A 25,824-nucleotide genomic window follows, 5' to 3' on the forward strand; every position below is an offset into this window, starting at 1 on the left:
TTATTCGTCACATGACTCGACTACCAGCGGTGAATACAAAGCGTTGCTAACACTTCCTGTCAGTAAATATTCCACCTCGTCGTCCCTCCACGAAAATAAACCCCTGCTCTCACTTTTCACCCTCTGCTCCTTCCTCCTTCAGAGTGTTTTCTGTATCTAAGAGACCGACTGCAGAAGAGACAATCTACTTCCTGTTTACACCACATACCTGAGTGGTCATGTGATGGGTTTTCAGGTGTGTTAATGTGGACGATTTCTGAGACAGAGCTAAAACAACGTCGTTTTAGTTTAAAAACATTTACCTGAGGGACAAGTTGTGTTCACTAATTTATTGATGGTTTATCTGAGGCCGCTGTGACTTTAAACTTTGGTGATATATTCCAGTGACTTAATGAAAAGTGTAACCTGGTTCCAGGATGCAAACAAGAGTTGAGGAAAAAGCATCCATTGTGTGTAATTACACACACGGAGAGGTCAAAGTCAGAGGAGCTTCTCTTGTGACAGCAGCAGCTTCTTATCAATTAGTCAGAACCAACTTACTGTGTCCAATTACCAAAGGGACACGTTAACAACGGAGGGGGGGCTGGAAACTCCCAAACAAACGACTCGACTTCCCTCGCCGACCTTTAAAACCTGTCAAATGATACAAATACCTCAAAACATTATCAAAAAACAAACTTAAACTCTTTCTGTGAACTTTTGAAAACATTCAAGAGCCTTAAAACCCACTTAGAGAACCTGAGGAATCCCTCCCTGACTGATGGATCATCCTTAAATGCACAAAACCTTTGCTACAAACACATCCTCTCAATATATAAGAAAGCAAATGCTAAAACCTAAAAATCTTAAGCTTTCTAAGCCCAGAAATTAAGCTCTTTCTAATTCCCTAAGTAATTTGAGTGGAATTTCACTGAGGAATCCAAAGCATCTTCAAGCGCTTCAAGCCTTTAGGAGCTTTTACATTTCTCCCAAACCTCTGGATTCTTCTCAGTGAACCAAATAAACCTGAAACCACTTCAGGTGTTCTTTGTTAAATCTGTAGCAACGACTCTGGGTGACTCTTATACTGAAGTGCTGATAAGCAAGGTGCAGTTTTATTCTTTAGAGTTGAGCTGCTCCTTGGTCAACAATGTAAACTGTATGAAGCTGTGCTGTGTTTACCCTCGGGGTGTTTTTTTACATTCCAGTTATACCTGTGGTGTTTGAACAGAAGGAGCTGTAAGAGTCAGAGATTGACAAAAGGTCAAAGTTAAGAATAAATGAATCCTCATCAGTCTCAGCAGAACGTTCGAGACACGACCTCGGTCTGTGCTTGTGTTACTTATTGTTGCGTTGCCCAGAAGTGAGTTTGGACAAAAACATTCCACAGTGTCTACGTTTTTTTATTTAAACACAGCTTGTCCCACATCCCTCACAGCTCAACCCAAGTCAGCTGAATTCCTGTTTAATAAGATGAGTTGGACGCATGGAGGCTGACAGAGGAGGGTCTGTGAGCTCAGACCAGGAGATGAGCTGACATGAGGCAGAAAAGCAAAAACACTCAGACTCCACAGCGTCCACATGAAGAGTCGAGAGTCTGTAGAGCTTCTGCAAACACAACACATTTCCTGTAAAGTAATAAAAACCCTCCATGACTCATGTATTCTCATCAGGTCCCACGTCAAAGCTCAAACCTACTAAAATTCCCTCATAAAACATCTAGGACAGGTTTATGGATCCTGATGACCAACTAAATGACAGCTTCTCAAGGTCATCGATACCTTTTTACGAGCCATAGACACTTATGCAAGGATTTATCAACCTGGAAAGCCTATTGCATCATTTCAACTATCCTGAATTGCCATGGACATCACCTAGCACTGTGTAACCGGAAGATGTTTTTCATATCGTTCAGTCGTTCTGCATCAGAATAAACCTGAATGTAGGTTCGAGCCTCAGAAAACAACCCTCGTCTTCTCACTCAGTCTTCTGTGTTTGTTGTGTAGAAAACAGTCTGTGGCTGAAATCAGATCTCTCATTTACATAAGCCCGCCCACACACACTCACACAGACACACGCACACACACACAGACACACACATACATACATACATACACAAACACACAGGACGGATGGTGTCGCCTCACTTAAATCTGATTATACACTGCAGGTATTTAAATACAATGGTCAGCAGTCGGTTGATGAAGATGTAAATACACATTCGTGAGGAAATGAAGCAGAGTGACAGTGAACTGAAGACAGCAGGGACATTATGGTCTGTCCCTGTCAGAGAATCATGTGATGAGGGGAATAAGCTGCTAATGAAGGCAGCGAGGGAAACTGTGAAATGCAGTTAAGTCAGAGGTCAACAGGTCAATGCAGATCCATCGATCCAAACACATCAATAGATCTGTTTGGATCCAGAGTCACAGTTAAACAAACTGTGGCCTCCACAAGAACCATCACATTTCATTAACCATGAAGGTTAGAGTAGAAAACAGCTGACTGGACCAGACTGGTGTTCCTAATAAACTGAACACAGCCTGGAACAGAATGAATGTGGGATATCAGAGGATGATTTCATATAATATATAAACCTAATTGATATAAATAACATAAAACCACAAACACAAAACAATAATATAGAAACACTACAACTACACTGACATTACAGACATATTATTAATTTATTACCATAAAGTCGTTTGAGTCAATATGTTTCAGGGATATATAGGAACACAATGATGTTGAATAAATATAGCCATAAATTAATAAAGTATATAATGTATAAATGGGGGGGTCCCACCTCCTCCTCTGCGCCCGCTCCGTTGCCTACGTGGGCCATGTCAGTGGCTGTCCTCCTTCAGGTCCGCAGCTGGCTCCTCATGTCCCAGCGCCTCCAGATGTTTTCCAGCTGTTCGACCCCAACACCGGATTCTATCGTTCGTACCGAGGCTCCGGTTCGGCTCCGTGTGTCGGTGACGGGCCGTGGGTTCGGTTCTCCGCCGAATGAGCTTTTTTTCTGCGGAAACACACAACGAAAACACACACCTCCAGGCTCCCGTAGCTCCGCCCCCACACTGACAGCTATAGAGAGAGAAAGAGGGAGGGAGAGAGAGGGAGGGGGGAAGAGAGGGAGAGACTATGACCACGTTTCTTTAATGTCATATTTAGGGCCAGAGCACCGACTATATATCATATCATATTATATCATACTCTTTGTATATTCTTTGTATATATAAGTCTATATACACATATTTATACATGTGTACATGTTATTATTATTATATTTACCATTATTACTATATACTGCTATTAAATTGGTATAATTACTATCATATATAAATATATATTATGTTATTTTATATACTAAATATACTGTACTATTTTTATATACTATCTAACAATAACATTACCATCATATCATCAGAACTATTACCAAGTGACTGTAACTACTAGTTGACTTGGCCATAGTATTTTATTGACTAATTGTTTTATACCTTGTATTACTGTGTATATATATATATATGCATATTTATTTCATTCCTATTTATTCAATGTATTAACTTTTAATGTATCAACTTTTTTATTGTACCCTCGGCACCATTGTAAATGAGGGTCTTATCCCTCAATGTGTCTTCCGAGGCTTAAATAAAATATTCAATCAATCAAAACCATCATCTTGCCACTGCACCTTATCTACCTATTTATCTTTTTTCAGTTTCTGTTTTTATTCTTTCTACCTCAATATTTTTTATTTTATTCTAATGTATTATATTTTATCGTATTCAAATATACCGGCTGCTATGACGACTTCGGGGATGAATAAAGTAATCTATCTATCTATTGATTTTCATTTTGGACTTAATAGCAATTTTGGCCATTTTACACTTTGTATATTTTAAAGAACTCCTCCCAAAGCTTTTATCAGATCAACTTCAAAATCGGTGAGGGCCATCTTAACAACATGGAGATGAACACTAACTACATTTTTTACTACATCTCTCTATTGCACACTAATGCTTTGGTTTATTACACTGAGATCTTGAAACCCCCTGAATAGAACCATTTCCTGCCACATGAATTCCCATAATAAGATGAATATTCCTTCCCCTTTCCATTCCCCCGGCCCAAGCCTGTGAGAACTGTCCTCATGATGTCATATGATGTTGTCACGTCTGTGTGGTGTTTTCTCTTTGTGCTACATCGGGTTTGTGCAACACTTTTATTTAAAAAACTTGTGGAGGTAAAAATTACAAATGTACAAAACAGACATTTAAAGAAGAACAGGAACATCTCACTGGGTCACAAGAAAACACACAATAAAACATTTAACTTGTACAAAGTGTTTCAATTGAACAGCTACAACCCTTTGTTACCTGCTGTGGCGTGCCTATGAGCAAGGCACTACATCCACCGCAGCAGTGTGAGTACGAACGTTCAGGTTTTAATGAGGCTGATTAATGCTTTAACGTCAGCTTCAAATCTGCTGTTGTAACGTTCAACCTGATGAATAAAAAATATGCATATGATGAATAAAACCAGACTTCCCATCAGCCATCTGTCCTGATCCAACATTCTGAGGAAAACAGGATTAAAATACAACTTAAAAACGAGTGTTTTAGTGGAAGAAGAATGAACACTGTCCTGGTGAGTACGAGTCAGTCTACAACACAAGTTGGTACAAGCGTATTGAACGTTAACAAGAGTTCACACGTAAACATGAACAACACCTAAAGATGAACAAACTTTACAGGAAATAAACACCAGCATCTGAGCAGGTGATAAACTGGTGCGTGTGTGTGATGAGGTAAACGGTTGTGCACATTCTCATTGTCAGGGAAACGGATTCACATCGACACCCCTCAGCGGGGGAATGGTTCAGTCCAGGCGACTTCAAGAGCATTGACCCATCAGGACAGGTCCACTGGAGCTGGAGGGGACAAGTGGACAATAAGCGTCAATATACTGCTGACTAAATATTCGATATTAATGATAAAATAAAACAAAGTAAAACATCTTATCTAAGAACTAATACTTCATTCATACGCTTTACAAACAATATAAATTACTTTATAATTATCAATTGTCATGATTACTGTGTGAGAAAGTACATTATTCATCATCATGGAATAAAAACAAATCAAACAAGGTGAAATTCCAAATGTTTTTACCATTTTCTTTCTGCACCTCTTCTTCCTCCCCTCCTCCGTCGTTACTCGACGTCTCCTTCACCTCCTTCCCTCCCTCCCTCCTGCAGAGCTCCGCCCTCTCGGCCTCCTCCCGCTGCTTCTCCTCCAGCAGCGAGCGCAGGAAGGCGGCGCTCACCACCTCCTCGCCCTCCCCCACCAGGAAGGTGTTCTTGAAGCGGTTGTAGAGCATGGAGGACTTGTCCATGACGGCCTGGCTCGCTCTGTAGGAACGCATCTACACACACAAAACACACAAAACACACAAAAACACACAAAAACAAATTAGAATACTTCATCAAACTTTATTTCACAGATCTAACCGAAAGGAGACGTCATTAAATGTCTCGTTTTGTTCTAAATCCACAAACTACAATTTCATCTGATGGGAGACAAAATAGCAGCTAATTCTCCATTTGAATTACCTTGAATTAGTTAATATTAGTTCGGGTTAGTTAATAAAGAACTAGATTGTGCGTTTGTACCTTTCTCAGCGTGGCGATGAGCTCACTGTGTCTCTGGACGTGTTGAGACGTCACGTAAACCATACTGAGCTGATCCAACGCCGTCAGACACTTCCTCAGGTCCTGGAAGGAAACACATTTACATAATTAATTTTACAGTTAACAGTATAACACTCGTTAAAGAGATCAACCTGAATGAGCAGAATATCTTTCCTTAAAATGCTTTTGTAATAATAAACAGGATGTAGAGTTGTGTGTTTGTGTTACCGGCTTGTCGGTCTTCAGAGAAATCCTGATGTCCCCGTGGATTCTGTGCAGAGTCGAGTCCGTCAGCGTCATGGTCGAACTCTTCTTCTTCTTCACCTCCACCCCCTTCCCTCTCGCTGAGTCACTCTTTTCTTCTGCGCTCTTCTTCTCTGGTTTTGCCTCTTTGCTGGTTTCTGCCTCATCTTGTGGCGTCTGCTCCGTCTTCTTCGCTTGATCTGGGGTTTTCTCGTCTTTCCCCTGCGCCTCCTTCTCGATCTTCTCCTCCTTCTTCTTCTGTCCTCTTGTTTTTTTCACCTCCTTTTCCTTCTTCTCCTCCTGAGATTTCCGAGTCGCTCTCTTTGATTTTTGTTCTTCTTCGCTCTTCTTCAGCGCTGCCTCATCTTCACTGCTCTTCTTTAGTTTCTCCTCTTCATCACAGCTGTTCTTTCGTTTCTCCTCTTCATCACTGCTCTTCTTTCGTTTCTCCTCTTCATCACAGCTGTTCTTTCGTTTCTCCTCTTCATCACTGCTCTTCTTTCGTTTCTCCTCTTCATCACAGCTGTTCTTTCGTTTCTCCTCTTCATCACTGCTCTTCTTTCGTTTCTCCTCTTCATCACTGCTATTCTTTCGTTTCTCCTCTTCATCACTACTCTTCTTTCGTTTCTCCTCTTCATCACTGCTCTTCTTTCGTTTCTCCTCTTCATCACTGCTCTTCTTTCGTTTCTCCTCTTCATCTCTGCTCTTCTTTCGTTTCTCCTCTTCATCACTGCTCTTCTTTTGTTTCTCCTCTTCATCACTGCTCTTCTTTCGTTTCTCCTCTTCATCACTGCTCTTCTTTCGTTTCTCCTCTTCATCACTGCCTTTCTTTTTCTCTTCTTCTGTTGTATTCTTTTCTTTTTTGTCATCCGCCATTGCTCTTATTCTTTCAAAAACACTCTCAACATCTGAGCTCAATTCCATCTTTTTATCTTCCGATTTCTTCTCTTTCTCCGTCACCTTTTCTGAGTTCTTTTCTTTCTCTTCTATAATTTTTTTGTCCGTCCTCTCCTCTTTCTTCTTCTTGTCATCCTCCAACGCCACCGCCAGTGTTCCTCCCATCATCGTCTTCATCTGAAACTTTGTTCCCTGTCCAGGCTTCGCCTTCACGATTTTTCCGATTATTTTTCTCTCCTCCTTCCTTTCTTCATTTTTCTGCTGCTGCATTTCCTCGTTCTTCTTCTCCTCCCCTGTTTTCTCGATCACGCCCTCGTTTTTCTTTCCTTCCACATTCATTTTGTCTTCGTTCTTTTGTCCACTTTGCTTTTCTTTCGTCGTCACTTCTCCTGATGTTTTACTCTTTGCCTTCTCCGCTGTTGTCTTTTTGTCGGACGTCTTCATCTCGTTCTTTTTAACGTCTGTCGTTTTTTCCATCTTTCTCTCCTCGTCCTTTCCAAGGTCTTTCACGCTCCTCTGACTTTCTCTCTTTTTGATCTCAATGTTCTTTGCTAAGTCCCCGACTCTCCTGATATGAACACAAAATAAAACTTAAACACTTTATCTAACAAACTCTCTTTAACTGATGCGTGTGCGTTTTTCTTACGTGTTCTTCGTCTTCTCCCTCCTCCTCGTCGCTCCTCCTCCCTCCTGTATCAGACCTCGCAGAGATTTTAACAATTTCTCCCTCTTGGCCGCCAGGTGGCGCTGTTGCTGCACATAAAAAGAAAATTCCTTGAAATTCACAGAAATGTTTTAATACTTCTTCATACAAGTTTTTTCTTTATATTTTAGTTTTACCTCCTCTTCCACAGGAGATCCGCCCTTCTCCTTTTCTTCTTCTCCATCCTTTGTTTTCTCTTTTTCTCTGCTCCTAGTTGTTCTCCCTCTTTTCTCTGAGGTATCTCCAGTTCTCTCCTCTTCAGTCTGCTTCTTCATCCCTTCTTTCTTCCTCTTTACACCTCCATCCACTTCCTCCTCCTCTCCTTCATCCTTCATTTTCTCTCTCTCGGTTCTCCTCATCGTCCTCACTTCTCTCACAGACAGTTCTCCAGTTTTCTCCTCTTCGGTCTTCTTCTTTATCGTCTCTTCTTTCTTTCCTTCAATACCTACATCCTGTTTTTTCTTCAAATCCTTCTTTCTCCTTGTTGCCTCTTCTTTTCCCTCCTTGCCTTCATCCTTTCTTTTTTCCTTCTCCATTTCTGTGCTCCTCATCGTCCTTCCTCCTCTCTCCTGCTTTTCTACCGTTTTCTCCTCTTCCATCTTCTTCGTCATCTCTTCTTTTTCCCTCTCGACACCTACAGTCACTTTTTTCTTCTTCACCTCCTTCTCCTCGCCTTCATCCTTTGTTTGTTCCTTCTCTGTTCTCCTTGTCATCCTCAATTCTCTCTCTGATGTTTCCCCAGTTTTCTCCTCCTCTGTCTTCTTCATCTCTTCTTTCTTTCCTTCTAAATCTCCATCCTGTTTTCTTTTCTGCACCTCCTCCTTCTCTCTAGTTGTCATCGTTTCTTCATCATTAGTTGTATCCCTCTCGGTTCTCTTTATCATCCTCACTTCTCTCTCTGAAGTTTCTCCAGTTTTCTCCTCCTCTGTCTTCTTCCTCCCTTCTTCTCCCTCATGCTTTGATGTTTCCCTCTCTGTGCTCCTTGTCGTCCTCCTTCCTTTGTCTGATGTTACTCCAGTTTTCTCTTCCTCCGTCTTCTGCAGCTCTTCTTTCTTCCCCTCGACACCCCCTTCCTGTTTTTTCTTCTCCACATCCTTCTCCTCTCCTTCATCATTAGTTGTATCCCTCTCGGTTCTCCTCATCATCCTCACTTCTCTCTCCGAAGTTTCTCCAGTTTTCTCCTCTTCCATCTTCTTCCTCTCTTCTTCTACCTCATGCTTTGTTTTCTCTCTCTCTGTTCTCCTTGTCGTCCTCCTTCCTTTCTCAGATGTTTCTTCAGTTTTGTCTTCCTCCGTCTTCTTCATCTCTTCTTTCGTTCCTTCTATACTTCCATCCTGTTTCTTCTTCTCCACCTCTGTTATCTTTGTCTCCTCTTCATTATTTTCCTCCTCTTCTTCTATATCCTTCGTTTTCTCTCTCTCTGTGCTCCTTGTCGTCCTCCCCCCTTTCTCTGATGTTTCTTCAGTTTTGTCTTCCTCCGTCTTCTTCATCTCTTCTTTCGTTCCTTCTATACTTCCATCCTGTTTCTTCTTCTCTGCCTCTGTTCTTTTTGTCTCCTCTTCATTCTTTTCCTCCTCTTCTTCTATATCCTTCGTTTTCTCTCTCTCTGTGCTCCTTGTCGTCCTCCCCCCTTTCTCTGATGTTTCTTCAGTTTTGTCTTCCTCCGTCTTCTTCATCTCTTCTTTCGTTCCTTCTATACTTCGAGCCTGTTTCTTCTTCTCCGCCTCTGTTATCTTTTCCTCCTCTTCTTCTATATCCTTCGTTTTCTCTCTCTCTGTGCTCCTTGTCGTCCTCCCCCCTTTCTCTGATGTTTCTTCAGTTTTGTCTTCCTCGGTCTTCTTCATCTCTTCTTTTGTTCCTTCTATACTTCCATCCTGTTTCTTCTTCTCTGCCTCTGTTCTCTTTGTCTCCTCTTCATTCTTTTCCTCCTCTTCTTCTATATCCTTCGTTTTCTCTCTCTCTGTGCTCCTTGTCGTCCTCCCCCCTTTCTCTGATGTTTCTTCAGTTTTGTCTTCCTCCGTCTTCTTCATCTCTTCTTTCTTTCCCTCCTCTCCTTTCTCTCTGTCTGTTCTCCTTGTCATCCTCCCTTCTCCAGTTTTCTTCACTTCCATTTTCTTCATCTCTTCTTTCTTTTCCTCCTCGCTTTCTGTTCTCCTTGTCATCCTCCTTTCTCCAGTTTTCTTCACTTCCATTTTCTTCATCTCTTCTTTCTTTTCCTCCTCTCTTTCTGTTCTCCTTGTCATCCTCCGTTCTTTCCCAAACATTTCTCCAGTATCCTTCACCTCCATCTTCTTCATCTCTTCTTTCTTTGCCTCCTCTTCATCTGTTGTCTTTGTCGGCATCCCTTCTCTCTCGGATGTTTCACCAGTATCCTGCACCGCCATCTTCTTCTTCATCTCTTCTTTCTTTCCCTCCTCTCCTGTTCTCCTGGTGATCCTCTCTTCTCTCTCTGTTGTTTCGCCAGTATCCTTCACGTTCATCTTCATCTCTTTTTTCGGTGCCTCCTCTTTCTCTCTTTCCGTTCTCCTTGTCATCCTCCCTTCTCTCTCTGATGTTTCTCCAGCTGTGTCCTCCACCATATTCTTCATCACTTCCTCTTTCTTTCCTTCTTCACATCCATCCTGTTTTTTCTTCTCCGCCTCCTTTGTCTTTGTCCTCTCTTCTTTCTTTTCCTCCTCATCTTCATATTTCGTTTTCTCTTTCTCCGTTCTCCTACTCATTCTTCCTTCTCTCTTCGATGTTTCTCTAATTTTCTTAACCTCCATCTTCTTCATCTTTTCCTCTTCTTTCTCTCCCTCCTCTCTCTCTGTTCTTCTTGTCATCCTCTCTCCTCTAGTTTTTTTCATCTCCATCTTCTTCATTTTTTCTTTCTTTGCCTCTCCTCCTTTCTCTCTCATGGCCTTCTTTGTCATCCTCCCTTCTCTCTCCGACGTTTCTCCAGTTTTCTTAACCTCCATCTTCTTCATCTCTTCTTTATTTCCCTCCTCTCTCTCTGTTCTTCTTGTCATCCTCTCTTCTCTAGTTTTTTTCATCTCCATCTTCTTCATTTCTTCTTTCTGTCCCTTCTCTCCTTTCTCTCTCTCCGTTCTCCTGGTCATCCTCCCTTCTTTCTCCACAGCTTCTCCAGTTTTCTTCACCTCTGTCTTCTTCAACTCTTCTTTTCCCTCCTGTCCTCTCTCTCCCTCTGTTCTCCTCATCGTCATCCGCCCTTCTCTCTCTGTCGTTTCTCTTGTTTTCTCCTCCTCCCTCTGCTTCTTGATCTCATCTTCTTTCTTCCTCTCCGTCATCGTCCTCCCTTCTCTCTCTGACATTGGTCCAATTTTCTTCCCTTCCGTCTTTCTCTTCAACTCTTCCAGACTTTCAATCCTCACCATCACCTTTACTTTCTTCATCACCTCCTGCTCTCTCTCTTCCCGCTTCCTTGCTTGTTCCTCCTCCATTCTTCTCATCTCCTCTTTCTTTTTTTCCTCATCTTCCTTCTTTGTTGCCTCCGTATCTATCGTGCTTCTTGTTCCTTCGATCTTTGCGCTTGTTTCTCTGATCGTCCTCTCCTCTTTCTTTCCTTCCATTATTTTCTCCTCCTTTTCTTTCTCGGCCGGCTTCGTCGTCATTGCTTGAGTTTCTGTCGTCATCGTGTCTTTCTTACCTTCTACACCTTCATCTTGTTTTCTTTTCTCCTCTTCCTTTCTTTCCACTCCTTGTCTCTCAGATGACTTCACCTCTGCTGTTTGCTCGTCCGTCGTCTTCTCTTTTCTTATCTCCTCCTCTTTTTCTCTCCTCCTCTTAACTCCTCGACTCTCTGCTGCACTCTTCTCCTCCTCCTGTTCCCTCTGTTCTCTGTTATTACTGGACACTTGTGTCGCAGAGTTTTTCGCTTTCTTACCAGCTGCAGAAAAACAACAGAGAATATATCAGATAATTATTGATTATTAGCACGAGGGAATTGGCTTCTGTGTCTATGGATAGATTCTTTATATAGAATCATAAATCGTCTTTGTCTAGTTATATATAAGCAAAGTTGTGTTTGTTACCTGCAGGTTTTGCTGCAGGACTGCCAGCTGTTCTCTTTCTGAGCTGCTCTGCAACCACCTGGAAAACCAAACACATCAAAAATCAGACTCCGCCCACACTGAAACATTTTAGTATTAAAACTCATCACTGTTTCTATGGTTACACTCTCTTGTTTATCTATTGGTCGGTGTTTTTACCTTGGGCTCAGCTTTTCTGCTCCTGGTCATAGTGGGACTTGTCGCCTCGGTTTTATCTTTGTCGTCTGTCGCTGTCGTCAGAGCTTTGACGGCACCTTGAGTTTTTTTCTCGGCTGTAACTTTGCTCGGGGTCGTTGTAGAGATTTTTGTTTTCAACACGTTTGCTGTCGTCTGAAGAAACAAACAAAAAAGATAGGCAACATGTAGTTATTTACTCTCAAAAGGAAAGTTTGATTCAGGTTTAGTTGTAGTGAAATCCTCAAATAATTACACTATTATACATGTTTTTTAAAGTTACATAGTGTTAATTCAGGTTCATGTTGAACACTTACCTCCTTTTCGTCCCTTGCAGTATTTGCAATTCTGCTGCCCCCTGCTGGTGGATCTCTGCTTGTTGTCACCTCTGACTCGACCTTCCTTCTTCTCGTCGTCACTGAGGAATCTGTTGCAGTCTTCTCAGGAGTCTGTGTGGACTCGGCCGTTTTCTCTGGAGCGGATCTTGATGAGGCTCGTGTAGGAACCGTTTCTGCTTGACTTGAAGCTTTGATCGGAGAAGCTCTAACTTTACTGTCAACCTTCACAGCGACGGGTTTACTCTGAGATGAAGTTTTTACTTTGTCCTGTGTGGCTTTCGCTGCAGACGTCGGTTTAGCAGGTGTCGTCTGCGTGTAGGTTTTTAGTGGTATCTGTGAAATCAACAGAGCATATAAAAAAATATTAAACCAGGAATCAATGACAACAACTGACTATAAAGAGGATCAGTGATTATATAAATATGATAAGATAAAATAAGACATGAACTTAGACTCATTAACATCAGAGGGTGATGGACACTCACTTTGCCTCTAGTCCCGATTTTGGGTGTGTTCTGGATTTCCCACATTCCCTCAGTGAAGCCTTTGATGCGAACGCCGCTGCCGTACTTTATCTTGTTCCCGACGTAAGGAACGACATTCTCTACGGGGACACATCCTCTGAAGGGGGGAGGCATGGAGAGAGAGAGAGAGAGAGAGAGAGAGAGAACCACAATCAGTCACACGCTGTTGATTTGTTCTTAGGTGTAAATGATGAAACTGTGTGTACATACATCTGATGAGTCCCGAAGAAGAAGACCGGGACTCGCTTCTTGTTTCCCTGGTCAGACTTGCAGACCTGAACACACACACACACACATTAAATCAAATATATAAACAACAAATAATCTCTCATGATCTCTGTGTATGCGTTGGGATTCGTCCGTACCCTGGCTGGCCAATGAGGGAAGCCCTTCATCTTGCCGAACACCAGGTCTCCTGGTTTGAAGCTGTCCTTGTGTTTCCCGGGCATCTTGCTGTTTCAGTGGGAATCGAACCAGCGGCCTGAGGACGACTTGTTGTGTGTGGGACGCTCAGCTGCAAACAGAGGAGACAATAACAGGTTTAACTCACCTGATTACTCTCAAAGTCTTTACTCGTTTATTCTTCTCAACACAACTGAAGGTTAAAAACTTTCTTACATCACATCATAGCTCTGTAATAAAAAGTTTTGCACTGGCTCAACTTGGTGCAAATTATTTCCTTTTGCTGTAACATAGTTTAATAGACAATAGATTCAAGTTGGGCTGTTGGTTTTCTGTCAGAATAAAAGTTGTTTATCTTTGTGTTCCGGTTGTTTGCTCTGCTGTGACGTCACAGTTCGTTAATACCGCACTTTCGGTTTTAGCAGCACGTTCACCCACTGTTTACAAATACAGGCTCGTTAGCACAGAGGCTAACTCGGCTAGCCGCAGTTAGCTCCAGCAGGAGGCTTCGAATCTCAGCGCCGCGTCACTTGCGTCATTTTGTTCGTTAAACGGGAAATAAACACGCAAACTCACCGGAAACCGAGCGACGGTCGCGTCAGATCAGAGATGTGTTTCCTGGCTACAACATTTAGCTTCTTGCTACTTAGCTACGACCCACGACCGGCCGCCATGTTGGAGGAAATGCTCCCGTCACGTGATCTGCACTGGGTTCCGGCATGTGGCTAGAGCGGACCAATCAGAGAGGAGAGAGGGGGTGGCTGGACTGTACCATGTGTAGGAAAATCGGAGTGGGGGAGGAACCACAAAATAACATTTTATTTATTTATTGTTCAACCAACTTATGTACTATCGGTACATCTGATTATTCTTCATTACCCATATATAATGCTTCATTATTCCCATAAACACAAATTAACTGTCAACAGTAACCCAAACATACAGACAATATAATGAATACAACACATCAAATATTTGTTTTATCAAATATTTTTAAGGCACAATAAAACACTAAGCTTTTGAGATTTAAATGTTAGCAGTAACTTTACCTCTTTAACTCAGAGCTCTGCAATATTTATTTCTGTCAGTACAATGCAATGGTAAATGTGTAATCCATATCACTGTACATATTCTGTTTACTCTGTGTATATCAGTTTGTATTCCATCTATATTTTTTTATACTCCTTATACTTATACATTTTACTTTACTTCCCTTGCTGCTGTAACACTGCAACCTTCCTCGTCGTGGGACTAATCAATGATTATATTGTCTCATCTTCAATAAAGTTTCACAATCACAGTCTTTAAGACTAAGACCTAAAACATTGAATTTGATGCAATTTATTTCCTGGAATGAGCAGTTTGGTATAAACTTGTGAAAATAGAGGATGAACCCTTTTTATATAATCGTTTTTAAATAAACTCTCTTCACCCAGTTGAGTTCATTTAAACCACATACAAAGAAAGCATAAAAAACGATCAGTTAAATTAACTTAACTTATAAAGGACCTCACTCAGGAGCATTTTGTAAAAACTTTTATTGGATGTGAGGCAGGGTTTATGCCCCATATTGCTGCCAGCCACCAGGGGGACGCGTTGGCTTCACGTTTTGGAGGTCCGACCTCCATCTTTATTTACAGTCCGTGGTCTGAGGCTTGGCCTTTAATTTAATTATCTGATAATTTGTCTCTTATGAGATGATCACTTTTCATCCCACCACATTGAGTTTCTACCCTCAGGTTTCTATTCACAAACACAAACACAGATGGTTTGTTTCAAAGTCACAGACCTTTCACTGAGACTTCTGGGACTTGAAGTTCAGAACCTACTAACGTTTCCACAATGAAACATCCATTATTCAGACATTGTGAGGCAGACAAACTGTCCAAAGGCACATTCATGACAAACTTAATGTAGATTTTTTTTTAATCGCTGCCACTGTCACTATCATCCTCTTCCTCCTCCTCTTCTTCCTCTTCCTCCTCCTTCTTCTCTGTTTCCTCTACAAGTCCTGAGAAGAAGTCGTTGTCTCCGTGGGCTTTCTTAGAGAGAGACTTCATTCGTCCGTCCTTCTTCTTCCTCTTGCGGTATTCTTTGACGGTCGTGCCGGGTAAAGTGGAAATGTCCCAGAACTTGATGAGCTGGTCGTGACCGCTGCTGACCAGGAAGCGGGAGTCGTGGGACGTGGCAAGTTCTTCGATGGGTTCGCCGACGTGCTGCCCGATGCAGCCGATGACCCGGTTAGGAAAGAGGTTGATGGCTCTGATGGAGAACAGACACAACGTTGCTTTGTCAGTACTTTACGGCCATTGAGTTGTTGACCATGAGGTACGAAAGTAAATACTGGAGGGTGGAAACAGCAGGAAGTAAGAAGTAGGAGGTTGAGCGTATTGCACCCTGGACCTAATCTTTCAAACACAGCCAATCAGAGCCCAACTCACCGGATGTACCCGTCCATGGAGGCGGTGCACATGATGTTGTCGTTGATGGGGACGATGCAGTCCACCGACTCGGCCTTGAGAGCGAAGCGGTCGCTGGTGGCGCCGAAGCCGTTCCAGTTGAAGATGTAGATGGTCCCCTCGCTGGAGCCGCACGCCACCTTCTTCCCCCGCTTCATCACGGCCACCGAGGTCAGATCGCCGCTCTGGACCTCCGACAGCAGCTCAAAGCGCCGCCTCTTGAGGTGGAAGACGCCCATGGTACCGTCCCCACTGGATCACATCACAGGGGATCAAAGTAGCAGGAATGGTTTTAGAGTTTGTCCAGAGACAGACTTCTATAGTAAAAACTAGTGGAGTTCCCTACTGCTGGTCAGTACACACAATACAGGTTTCAGACACTTTTGCATTGGCTTTACTTCCCGGAACCAGAGTCTATGAACACATATGTAAACAGTCTATGGATAAAATAAGCCAAAACACTGGTCTGGTCCTTTAACTGTCGATAACAGTCACAGTCAACGAGGGTCGGTCTGACGGGTGTTACCTGGTGGTGAGCAGGATCCTCTTGGCCTGGTCCACAGCGATGTCACTGATGTAATCGTCGTGTTGTTTCAGATCCATGAACGCCTCCCCTTTCCTCATGTCCCACACCTGCACAAACACACACACAACAAACACAAACACACAAATAAACAACCAGGTTTCAGATCAGAGGTGCAAAGGCAACTATCACACATGTTGAAAGACCAATGGATACATCTGTATTTAAATTTAGATAGATAGATAGATAGATAGATAGATAGATAGATAGATAGATAGATAGATAGATAGATAGATAGATAGATAGATAGATTACTTTATTCATCCCCGAAGGGAAATTAAGTCGTCATAGCAGCCGGTATATTTGAATACAATAAAATACAATACAATAGAATAAAATAAAAAATATTGAGGTAGAAAGAATAAAAAACAGAAACACAAGATAAATAGGTAGATAAGGTGCAGTGGCAAGATGATGGTAATAGTACTGATGATATGATGGTAATGTTATTGTTAGACAGTATATAAAAATAGTACAGTATTTGAACATTTGAAAATGAAAAGAATCTTCTCCGGACCTTCACGGTTCCTCCATCGTCTCCGGTCGCCAGGATGTTCTCGTCCACCAGCTGCAGGCAGTTGATGGGCGAGCCGTGGGCCCCTCGGATCCGGGACACCAGCTGCCCCCGCTCCACGTCCAGCAGGTGCACGGCCTTGTCCCGGGACACGCTGTACAGCTTCTCTCCGTCCGCGGTGAAGCGAACCTGGCGGCAGGACTTCATGTGATGCCCCGAGGACCACAGCTCCCGGTTCTCCCCCTCCGTGCACGAGTACGAGTAGGCGTACAGGTCCCCGTCCACGTCCCCGCACACCAGCACGTCCCGGGTCGGGTGCAGCGCCACCGTGTTGGCGATCGCCTCCAGGCGGATGTCCTCCGGGGTGTCCAGGACCCTCGGGACCGCCGGCTCTTCTCCGTCCTCGTCCTCATCGGAGCCCGGGTCCGGGTCCTGAGCTGCGGGCTCACAGTCTGAGGATTCCGGCTCACTGGAAGTGTCTGGAGCTTCCGTTTTGTCCGGTTCTGTCGCTTCGGAACCCGTTTCAACGTGTTCCGCGGGCGCCGCCATGTTGTTTGTGTTCTTCTTCTTCTTTGTTTTGGGTTTGGAAGACTCGACGCTGAAATTGCGCCGTGCTGCCCTCTAGCGTTTGTTACAAATACCTTTTTGTCTCCCCGGGAAAAGAGTCTTTTTTTTATTTTTATACTAATAATAGCTACAGTAATAATATTAAAAAGATGTAAATATATGTGTATAAATATACTTACAGTCACTGGTTTGTTTTGTTTACTAAATTAACGATCCCCATTGGCCACACATCCAGCCAATCAAAACGTCTGACGGAAATAACGTAGGGACGCTAAAGATGGCGTCAGTTTCAAACCGCTCCGGACCGAATGTTATTGTGAGTGTTTCTAAAAGTTTACTACACATTATTTACGTGTTTTATTGTTTATGCTCCGAATCGATTAAATCATATGAACAGTCATGATTTTGTTAGAGTCGATTTGGAGGAAAAGTTGTTAAATGCGTCTTTGTAGTTCCCATGGAAACAAGACTCCATTCACAAAATGTCAGATTTCTAAAGTGTTTCCAGACCTGCAGCAATTTAGATAAGTTTGAACAAATGTGAACTCACAAGATTCACTGCTTCGACTGTCTGTTGAATTCGGCCGAGACACAATCCTTCAAAACAGCTTTTAAACGTGAGTAGAATCATTGCTGAACATTGACTTTGGAAAATTTAGACTAAATCGTAAAAAATAGAAACTAAACATCCCTTTATGTGTTTGACCTATTCCGAATTGCAACGTTTATCCACGTGATGTTGTTAGATTTCTACTCTTTTCAAATCGTAGACAGGTCGGTTGTTCTTCAGTGCATCTGTTGCCCGGACAACCGACTCCCCAGCCACCGACACGCCCTCCTGCGGTCTGTATTCTCACAGAAAACAACAACTGTTCATTCATTTGTTTCCCAGGCTCACTGATCTCTAGCCAAAGAAGCGGAGATGCAGACCGGACCGGGGGAGCGGAGGAGACAGGCGGGCCGGGCCCGGCGAGGGGAGAGCGGCCACAGCCGAGCAGAGCCGCGGGGGGGGAACCAGCCGGTGGTCCCAGTCCCGAGTGCCAGGAGGTCCGGGGAGGAGGTGGTGAGGTGCAGACTGAGAATTAACATTTTAAATAAAAGTTCTAATCTCTTTTGTACTATTAGGAGTGTCCCAGTATTGTCATATGAATTTATCCATATTATTATTATTAACTGCATAATTCAATATCCAGTGAGGTATCAGATGGATGAAAAGACAGATCTATGAATCCACCCTGAACTTCTCATTTGTCTCCAGGCTGAAAGAAATCCTCACCGACATGAAACAGAGAGACAAACAGACCGGAGGAGGAGAGGAGTCGGAGGAGGAGGATGAGGAGCGGAGGAAAGGAAGAAGGAGGAGGGTTGTCAGGGGTAGGAGGGCAGCGTCGGAGGGGCGTGGGTGGAGCGAGGAGACGGGGAGGCTGAGGTGGAGGATCAACGAGCTGGAGAAGGAGAAGCTGGAGCTGACATCCACCCACAACCAGGAGGTGAGAAACTGAGGAGGGAACATTCAACTTAATCTGACCCACATGCTTTAAGTGTTCGACTGTTGTCATGGTGATGAGATGGTGAATGATTGTGTGTGTGTCTCCAGCTGTGTAACCTGCAGGCGGCGTTGACTCGGTTCAGGTCATCAGTGGAGCGAGGTGAAGCTCAGAAGGTGGAGCTTCAGTATCAGCTGACTGTGAGTCAGAGAGACGCCGAGCGAGTGGCGGAGCTCAGCAGAGACAAACACAGTCTAACAGGTACGTGAATCAAACGCACCCTCGAGACACAGTCATGGGTGAACACAGTGATACCAGTGTGTGAGTGTGTGTGTGTGTGTTTCTGTCTCAGAGCGAGCAGCAGAACTCCATCAGACGGTGCACGACCTACAGAAAGCTCTGGAGATCACCCGACAGGCTCGAGAGGAGGACCAGCATGCTTTGCAGCAGGAGGTCGAGGAACGAGACAAACTGATTCAAAGCTTCAGCTCCGAGAACCAACAACTGAGACAACTACTGCAGGTCACACACACACACAGACACAGAGATACGCTCACACACACAGACGCACACACTCACACTCTCCCGTTGCTCATCTTCAGGAGCAGGAGGAGGCTCTGCAGGAGTCAGAGACGAGGATAGCCGAGGTGAAGCAGGAGGGAGAGAAGGAAGCCGAGGTGAACAGACGACTAGCCGGGGAACTGAAATACCTGATGGAGAGAGAGGAGAGGAGCAGGAGGGAGAAGGAGGTCTGATCTATTTCCAATCTCACAATGTGAATGAAAGAGATGAGAAAGTCATGGATTTGCACCAGTTCTTCTCTGACCCTTGTTCTGGAACACGACTGAAAACTGTGTGTCGTTTCTCTGCAGGCGTCTGATCAGAGGGGGAGGAGCCTGGAGTCGAACATCGAGGCGGAGCGAGCGGCTCACCTGGAGTCAAAGTTCAACGCCGAGCTCATCCAGGTGATTTTCACTTCATCACACCGGACAAAAATTAAAACCCATTAAAATGCGTTAAATAAGCTCTTTGAGGTCAAATCTGTGTGTGATCATGTGACCTGGCAGCTGCGGGTGCGAGACCTGGAGGCCGTAGTGGCGGTGGAGCGGTCTGGCCAGCAGGAGGCGCAGTCCAGCCTGGAGCTGCTAAGGACTCAGTTCAGAGAGGTGGAGAGAGCCTACACCCTGGAGAGAGAGAGGAGCGGCAGCACGGGGCAGGCTCTGGAGCGGTGAGGTCACAACGTAAACAACACAACGTAAACAACATGTTTCATAACCGTGCTTTATAGTGTTGTTAACACGTGTGTGTGTGTGTGTGTGTGTGTGTGTGAAGGATGCAGATGGAGTACGATCAGTGTAAGTCTGACCTCACCGTTGCTCTGGAAACGGAGAGGACGATGACCTCTGACCTCACAGAGAAGCTGGAGGAGGAAAAGAAACGACACAGCAACATACGCTCACTGCTGGAACAGGTAACACACACAAACACACACACACACACTCTTAATTCCCTATGATCTAGTTAAAATAAATCCACATAATTTCGAGGTTTGGTGAATTGACCCTTTAATCTCCGTGTGTGTCGGTGTGTGTGTGTGTGTGTGTGTGTGTGTGTGTCTGTGTGTGTGTGTGTCTGTGTGTGTGTCTGTGTGTGTGTGTGTCTGTGTGTGTGTGTGTGTGTGTGTGTTTATGTGTGTGTGTGTGTCGGTGTGTGTTCAGGCAGTGAAGACTCAGTCTGACACTGAGGAGTCTCATATGAACTTTGTGCAGAAGATCAGAGAGACACTCCACCAACACATAAACACAGGTGAACACACACAGGACACAGGCTGTACTTCCCCTGCAATGCATGATGGGAAACCGAGTCCTTCTGCCGAGCTGCTTCAGCTGCTGAAGACGACGCTCGTCACGTCTCGGCTCGGACTGGAGGAGACGGAGAAACAGGTGAACCTTCTGCTCCTGACGAGTTTCCTCATTTTCTTCTGAACTTTTCACATAAATTAGTTTTTCTCCGGCAGGTCCAGGATCTGCTTCTACTGAACCAAAGGCTGAGGGAGGAGAACCACAGCCTGCAACAGCTGAGCTCAGATCAGAGCCGACAGATCCAGGTCAGTGTCCGATCACCAAACCAGATCTTACTGGTCGATTCAGTTATTTTATGCCGGCTCTGTGGTCTGACTCTTTTGCTTCAGGTGTTGGTCAAACTGGAGGAGGAGGTGACTCGCCTTCGCCAGGAGAGCTCTGATTGGTCGACGCAGAGCCGCGGTCTGCAGGCCGAGCTGCAGAGAGAGAGAGAGGAGAGGGCGGCTGAGATCCAGAAGATGGCGAACAACTACGAGAACGAGTCAAAGGTCGTGAGATTTATTATTTTACTCATTTTCAGCTCTTCAACTGTTAAATACAATGATTGATCGTCTTTTTATACAGTCACTGATCATAATCTTTCTTTCTTTCTTTCTTTCTTTCTTTCTTTCTTTCTTTCTTTCTTTCTTTCTTTCTTTCTTTCTTTCTCTCTCTTCACTGTCTCGTCTCTCGACATCATAACTTTGTTAAGTTGAAAGTATTAAATTAACCCTGAGAGACGCTGAGTTAATCTCGTAGCCGTCGTCTCTCTCTGTGTCTCAGGCTCGTCTGTCCTTCCTCCACTGTCTCTACCAGCGCCTCCTGGCCGGCTGCGTCCTCCTCACTCAGCCCCACAGCATCCTGGGTAATTTCACCTGGACGGAGCTGTGTGATGTCATCGGCGAGCAGGTGGACCGGCTGAGCTCGGACCTCCACAAGGCCAACGACAAGGTGAGCGTCAGAACAGGAAGCTCTCACATCCGTGCTGGGTTTCGTGTTCACCTGTCACCGTTGTACTTTTTGCAGATCGAGCGCCTCAAGAGCGCGTGCGAGAAGAAGAGCGTGTGCGTCCGTGAGCTGCAGCGCCACCAGCAGCGTGCGTTGTCTCGTGTGGAGGAGGGCGTGAGGAGGAGGGAGGAGGCCTGGGGCAACCAGCTGACGCAGCTGCAGAACGAGCTGCAGGTAACAGACGACTGACTTTCACTCCATCGTCCCTTTAGTTGGTTTCAGACTCTGAATCATCGCTCGTTGTCCCCATGAGGACGAACTCACACTTGATGCAACATCAGAGACGTCCTGATGAACTGAATCATTTAATATTTCAGTCATTTATTCACGTCTCAGTGTTCTTTTTTTTCTTTTTTTTTTTTTAACAATATTTTTTATTGAAGTTTCAAGTGCACATCAAACTTTATGCAGACTTTACAAACATTTTCATTTACATCCCCTCGAACAGCCGCTCATTCACACAGACAAAGAAAAAATAAATAAATAAAATGGACAATGACAACAGACATCAAACTAATGGAGTAAAAAATAAAATAAATAAAAATAAAAATAAGAAGAAAGAAAAAAAAAGGCAGGATCATTTCACAACCTGTTGTTCAGTCAGTGTTATCCGTTTCATTGGTAAGTCTCAGTGTTCTAATGTTTGCAGAATCAAACATTATCGTTGTTTTTGTTTTTGTCGTCGTTATCGTTGTCATTTCATTTTAAGGTCGAGCTCCAACATCTTCCTCTTCCTCTCTCAGGTGAGTCGCTCTCAGTGCGACTCTCTACGGGATCACCTCTCCTCCTTCGAGCTCCACCGCTCCTCCCTGACCTCCGACCTCGCTCGGCTCCGGGGCCTCCTCTCCAAGAGCCGCAGGGAGTCGGCCTCCCTCCTGTCGGCCTGCACCCTGCTGGCCGGGGCGATGAAGCACACCCACCACCGCCTGGGGACGCTCTGTGAGCAGAAACGCCTCCTGGGCAGGCGCCTGGCGGAGAGGGAGGTGCTAGAGGAGGAGGTGAGGAGGCTGGCCAACGCTCTGGGCGACGAGGAAGACGACGATGAGGAGGAGAGAAGAGGGAGGATGGCGGTGAGGAGGTGGAGGAGGAGCGTGTGGGCGGTGTTGGCAGTGAGGAGGTGGTGCACGCTGGCTAAACAGACGACGGTGTTGTTGCGGGTGGTCAGAGGAGGCGGGGCTCCGGCAGTGTGTGTCTGTGGAGAGACGGCTACGGCAACACGGAAGGTTCAAAACAAACCAGGTGCAGGTTGATGACGACTTCATGGAAAGAGTTGAAACTGTCATGGGAGACGAGTCCAGTGGAAACTTTTTCTGAACTCTTTTCTTACTTGTGTCTCAGATGAGGACGATGGTGGTGATGAAGGTCGTGATGGCGTGTGCGCTCGGTGGCTTCGCTCTAAAAGCCTCTCCTCCACCATCATGTCCTGCATGGCCGACCTGCAGGGGGCGCTGGCACACACCGGTAACTTCAGCCACACACTGTACGGGTCAATCACTGGGTCCGTTTGTTAGAAGTGGTCACTGACGATGTCTTTCCCATTCTCCAGGCTCCGCCCCTCCAAAGGTGATGGCTGCAGCTCATTCGGGTTTGTCCCGCCTCCTCGATCACCTCCTCAACCAATCAGACACAGTGTCCTGCAGATTGACACCCCCGCAGCTGAACTTGAAGGTCCCTCAATAAGAAAATGTTATTATTGATTTATAAAGGACAGAGTGTTCCGCAGGGCTCCACTCTCTGTCCTTTATAAATGAATAACCTTTGACCTCTGCATGTGTCCTCCCATCAGGCCCTGGTGTCCACCCTCCAGCAGCACTTCCTGCTCTTCAGCCAACGGCTGCACTCGGCCGAGGTGGAGAGGCGGAGTCTGAGGCTGGCGGCAGCCAATCTGAAGAGGGGACGGCGACGGGAGGGAGAGGACACCTGCAAGACGGTGAGGCTGTGCACACACTCAAACACATTTAAATGATTTATTTGAATCCACCAATCATATTCGTACAACAAGGATTCAAACATTTCTCAGAGGTTGAATACAGTTTAGTGACTCATGGGTACAAGAAGCATCTCCTACGCCAAACAGCAAGACTACCTATAACAGCTGATACAGAGCAGAACTTTGCTAGTTGTTTAGATTGTCTCTTACTAAGTCCTGCCAGTCGTAGCCCACTGACCGAAAGTTTATGGACATGCCCCAGACTTCCAAATATCAATACTACCAGTTTACATGTATAGCCTAGGTCTCTCATTTTAGCAACAATGGGCTGGTATTTGGTCAACTTGTCGAGGAAGGCTAAGTCCATGTAGAGGTCATAGACACAGGCGACCTCAAGGACTACTACCTGCCTTTTAACCTTGTCCAAGAAAACAACATCAGGGGTGTTAGGGATGTTACAGAACACATCATCAGATCTACACACACACTCGCATACACAAACACGTGCTGTCGGTCCTAAGGCTCTGTGTGTGTGTGTGTGTGTCTGTGTGTGTGCAGGTCCCGGATGAGCGTCTCCACAGCGTGTGTGTGGAGCTCCGTGAGGCTCTGACCAGAGAGCGGGAGGCTCAGTCGTTGATCCAGGAACAAACCGACCGGCTTCACACGCTGCAGCTGCAAGTGGACGCACACACCCGCGAGGGAAGCGACACACAACGCACTCTGAGCCAAACCACACAGGTATGTCCATAGACACCTGACGCTCCACCTGTGTCGTTGTTTCTTCTTGATGTGTTGTATGTAAGTTGTCATTACAACAGTTCATTATTTACTGCTGGTGAATTCCTCGTCTCTCTTCAGGTTCTGTCCGCGGCTCAGCAGGAGGTGAGTCGGAAGGAGCGCTCGCTGAGAATTCTGGGTAAACACCTGTCAAGTGTTCAGAGTGAGAGGAAGCAGCTGGAGGAGAGACTGCAGCGAGCTGAGGACGAGCTGAGGGACGCCTCCAGGTAAACACACACACACACACACCTTATTCTTCCCCAAACGTATCTATTTCTTCTTCTTATTCGGTTATGACCTATACTGCAGCCAGCCACCAGGGGGGCGTTCTAGAAGATCTAGCTTCACTTTTTGGAGCAGTCATGTCATCCGTCTTTATTTAGTAAATGTTCTAAAATCAGGTGTAAATATTTCCACTGGAATTCATTTAGGACTGACTCGTCAGCGCCCCCTTGGGGAAATGCAGGCGCTCTTGTTTGACTGTTTGTTCTCCGTGTGATTAATCTCTCCACAGACATAACGATGAACTGATCAGCGACATGAAGGCAGCGGAGACGAGCAACAAAAAGGTCAACACACAGACACACACACAGACTCACACACACAGACACACACACACAGACTCACACACACAGACACACACTCACACACCCACAGCCCCTTATATTAATATCTCTGTGACCGTGTTTCAGGTGACGCCGTTTCCTGATGAAACCTCCCTGGTCATAGACGCGGAAACGCCGGTTCCCCTCACCGGTCAGGAGGCGGAGTCTAAACCATCAGGCCCCTCCCACCACAACCAGGCACCGTCCTCCTTCCCCCTCACCAAACCCCCAGCGGCCAAAATGAAGGAGAAGAAAACCACGAAGAAGAAGAACAGAGGACACGTGAAGAGCGGCGGGAGGAAGTAGACCCCCCCCCCTGAGGCCCTTGAACACTTGACAGTTGGAAGTTTCGAACTCTTTGAGCTGAAGCTTTGGAAAGTTACAGAACACTTTTTGGATATTGTGTGTGTTTAGGTCCTGCAAAAATGTGAAGTTGATGTAAACATTCAGACAATTAAAACTTTATTTATATGATTTTTTTAGAAACAAAAGAATTTCTCAATATGATTTTTTTTTTTTTTTTTCTTTCACCGCAAATTCACCATATGGTTGTCAGACGTCTGTCACCAACCAGCTGTTTGTGTGTGAGAGAGACAGAGAGAGAGTGTGTGTGTGTGTGTGCGTGTGTGTGTGGGAGAGACATAGAATGTGTGTCTGTGTGAGAGAGAGACAGTGTGTGTGTCACCAAAGTATCTAGAAATGTTGATGAACAAAAGCAAGAAAAGTTTGAACCAGAAGAAAACACTTTTATTTCTGCTGCATCAGCATGACGACCCTGCGTGTGTGTGAATGTGTGTGTGTGTGAATGTGTGTGTGTGTGAATGTGTGTGTGTGTGTGTGTAGCCCTCAGGCTTTGCCTCTGAATTTCTATTAATGTGCATATACAGAAAAACATCCTCACGCTCACACGCCCTCAGGCTGTGTGTGTCTGTGTGTGTGTGTGTGTGTGTGTGTGTGTGTGTGTGTGTGTGTGTGTGTGTGTGTGTGTGTGTGTGTGTGAACGTCATTTACAAAGTGACTTAAGCTGCTGTCACACACACGCGCTGGTTTGT

The 25,824-nt window shown here is 44.9% G+C and overlaps 4 protein-coding genes across 4 annotated transcripts in view; 1 reads left to right on the plus strand and 3 right to left on the minus strand.

Annotated features, from left to right (window-relative positions):
• Positions 1-3,035, minus strand: part of LOC133028705 (tetratricopeptide repeat protein 39B) — an 8,973-nt gene extending 5,938 nt beyond the window's left edge. Inside the window, exon 1 of the mRNA XM_061095691.1 lies at positions 2,786-3,035. Coding sequence (XP_060951674.1) covers positions 2,786-2,824 — 39 coding nt within the window. The 5' untranslated portion in view covers positions 2,825-3,035. The remainder of the gene's footprint in view (positions 1-2,785) is intronic.
• A 1,166-nt stretch (positions 3,036-4,201) lies between these two features.
• LOC132996310 (trichohyalin-like) lies at positions 4,202-13,664 on the minus strand. Its single transcript, XM_061066652.1, has 13 exons — positions 13,578-13,664; positions 12,965-13,113; positions 12,810-12,874; positions 12,561-12,696; positions 12,055-12,408; positions 11,723-11,893; positions 11,546-11,603; positions 7,652-11,400; positions 7,458-7,564; positions 5,900-7,379; positions 5,654-5,755; positions 5,154-5,406; positions 4,202-4,912 (listed from the first exon to the last, which is right to left on the minus strand). The coding sequence occupies exons 2-13, from the start codon at positions 13,046-13,048 to the stop codon at positions 4,893-4,895; spliced, it is 6,579 nt and encodes a 2,192-aa protein (XP_060922635.1). The 5' UTR covers positions 13,049-13,113; positions 13,578-13,664; the 3' UTR covers positions 4,202-4,892.
• Positions 13,665-14,505: 841 nt separating this feature from the next.
• Positions 14,506-17,106, minus strand: wdr55 (WD repeat domain 55). The gene is made up of 4 exons (XM_061095696.1): positions 16,561-17,106; positions 15,987-16,093; positions 15,443-15,712; positions 14,506-15,263 (listed from the first exon to the last, which is right to left on the minus strand). Exons 1-4 carry the CDS (start codon positions 17,104-17,106, stop codon positions 14,927-14,929), a joined length of 1,260 nt encoding a protein of 419 aa, XP_060951679.1. The 3' UTR covers positions 14,506-14,926.
• A 940-nt stretch (positions 17,107-18,046) lies between these two features.
• Positions 18,047-25,078, plus strand: LOC132996311 (coiled-coil domain-containing protein 171-like). Its single transcript, XM_061066653.1, has 21 exons — positions 18,047-18,192; positions 18,497-18,614; positions 18,722-18,872; positions 18,964-19,133; positions 19,214-19,360; positions 19,484-19,576; positions 19,679-19,839; positions 19,944-20,082; positions 20,345-20,554; positions 20,629-20,724; positions 20,803-20,961; positions 21,236-21,409; positions 21,485-21,634; positions 22,204-22,705; positions 22,799-22,921; positions 23,007-23,128; positions 23,247-23,390; positions 23,949-24,128; positions 24,249-24,394; positions 24,682-24,736; positions 24,860-25,078. The coding sequence occupies exons 1-21, from the start codon at positions 18,047-18,049 to the stop codon at positions 25,076-25,078; spliced, it is 3,405 nt and encodes a 1,134-aa protein (XP_060922636.1).
• Positions 25,079-25,824: the final 746 nt, after the last annotated feature.

This window comes from Limanda limanda, chromosome 22 (genome assembly GCF_963576545.1).
Source record: "Limanda limanda chromosome 22, fLimLim1.1, whole genome shotgun sequence".
Classification (NCBI taxonomy): domain Eukaryota; kingdom Metazoa; phylum Chordata; class Actinopteri; order Pleuronectiformes; family Pleuronectidae; genus Limanda; species Limanda limanda.

Excerpts from the sequence above, each read along its gene's own strand:
- wdr55 (XM_061095696.1), bottom strand. The coding sequence starts at position 17,106 with ATGGCGGCGCCCGCGGAACACGTTGAAACGGGTTCCGAAGCGACAGAA. Across the intron at positions 16,094-16,560 it reads ACGATGGAGGAACCGTGAAG|GTGTGGGACATGAGGAAAGG; the intron begins GTCCGGAGAAGA and ends GTGTTTGTGCAG. Across the intron at positions 15,713-15,986 it reads AGGATCCTGCTCACCACCAG|TGGGGACGGTACCATGGGCG; the intron begins GTAACACCCGTC and ends GATGTGATCCAG.
- LOC132996310 (XM_061066652.1), bottom strand. The coding sequence starts at position 13,048 with ATGCCCGGGAAACACAAGGACAGCTTCAAACCAGGAGACCTGGTGTTC. Across the intron at positions 12,409-12,560 it reads AAATCGGGACTAGAGGCAAA|ATACCACTAAAAACCTACAC; the intron begins GTGAGTGTCCAT and ends TTGATTTCACAG. Across the intron at positions 7,565-7,651 it reads GATCTCCTGTGGAAGAGGAG|CAACAGCGCCACCTGGCGGC; the intron begins GTAAAACTAAAA and ends TTTTATGTGCAG.
- LOC132996311 (XM_061066653.1), top strand. The coding sequence starts at position 18,047 with ATGCAGACCGGACCGGGGGAGCGGAGGAGACAGGCGGGCCGGGCCCGG. Across the intron at positions 19,577-19,678 it reads TCAACGCCGAGCTCATCCAG|CTGCGGGTGCGAGACCTGGA; the intron begins GTGATTTTCACT and ends GTGACCTGGCAG. Across the intron at positions 22,922-23,006 it reads GGGGGCGCTGGCACACACCG|GCTCCGCCCCTCCAAAGGTG; the intron begins GTAACTTCAGCC and ends CCCATTCTCCAG.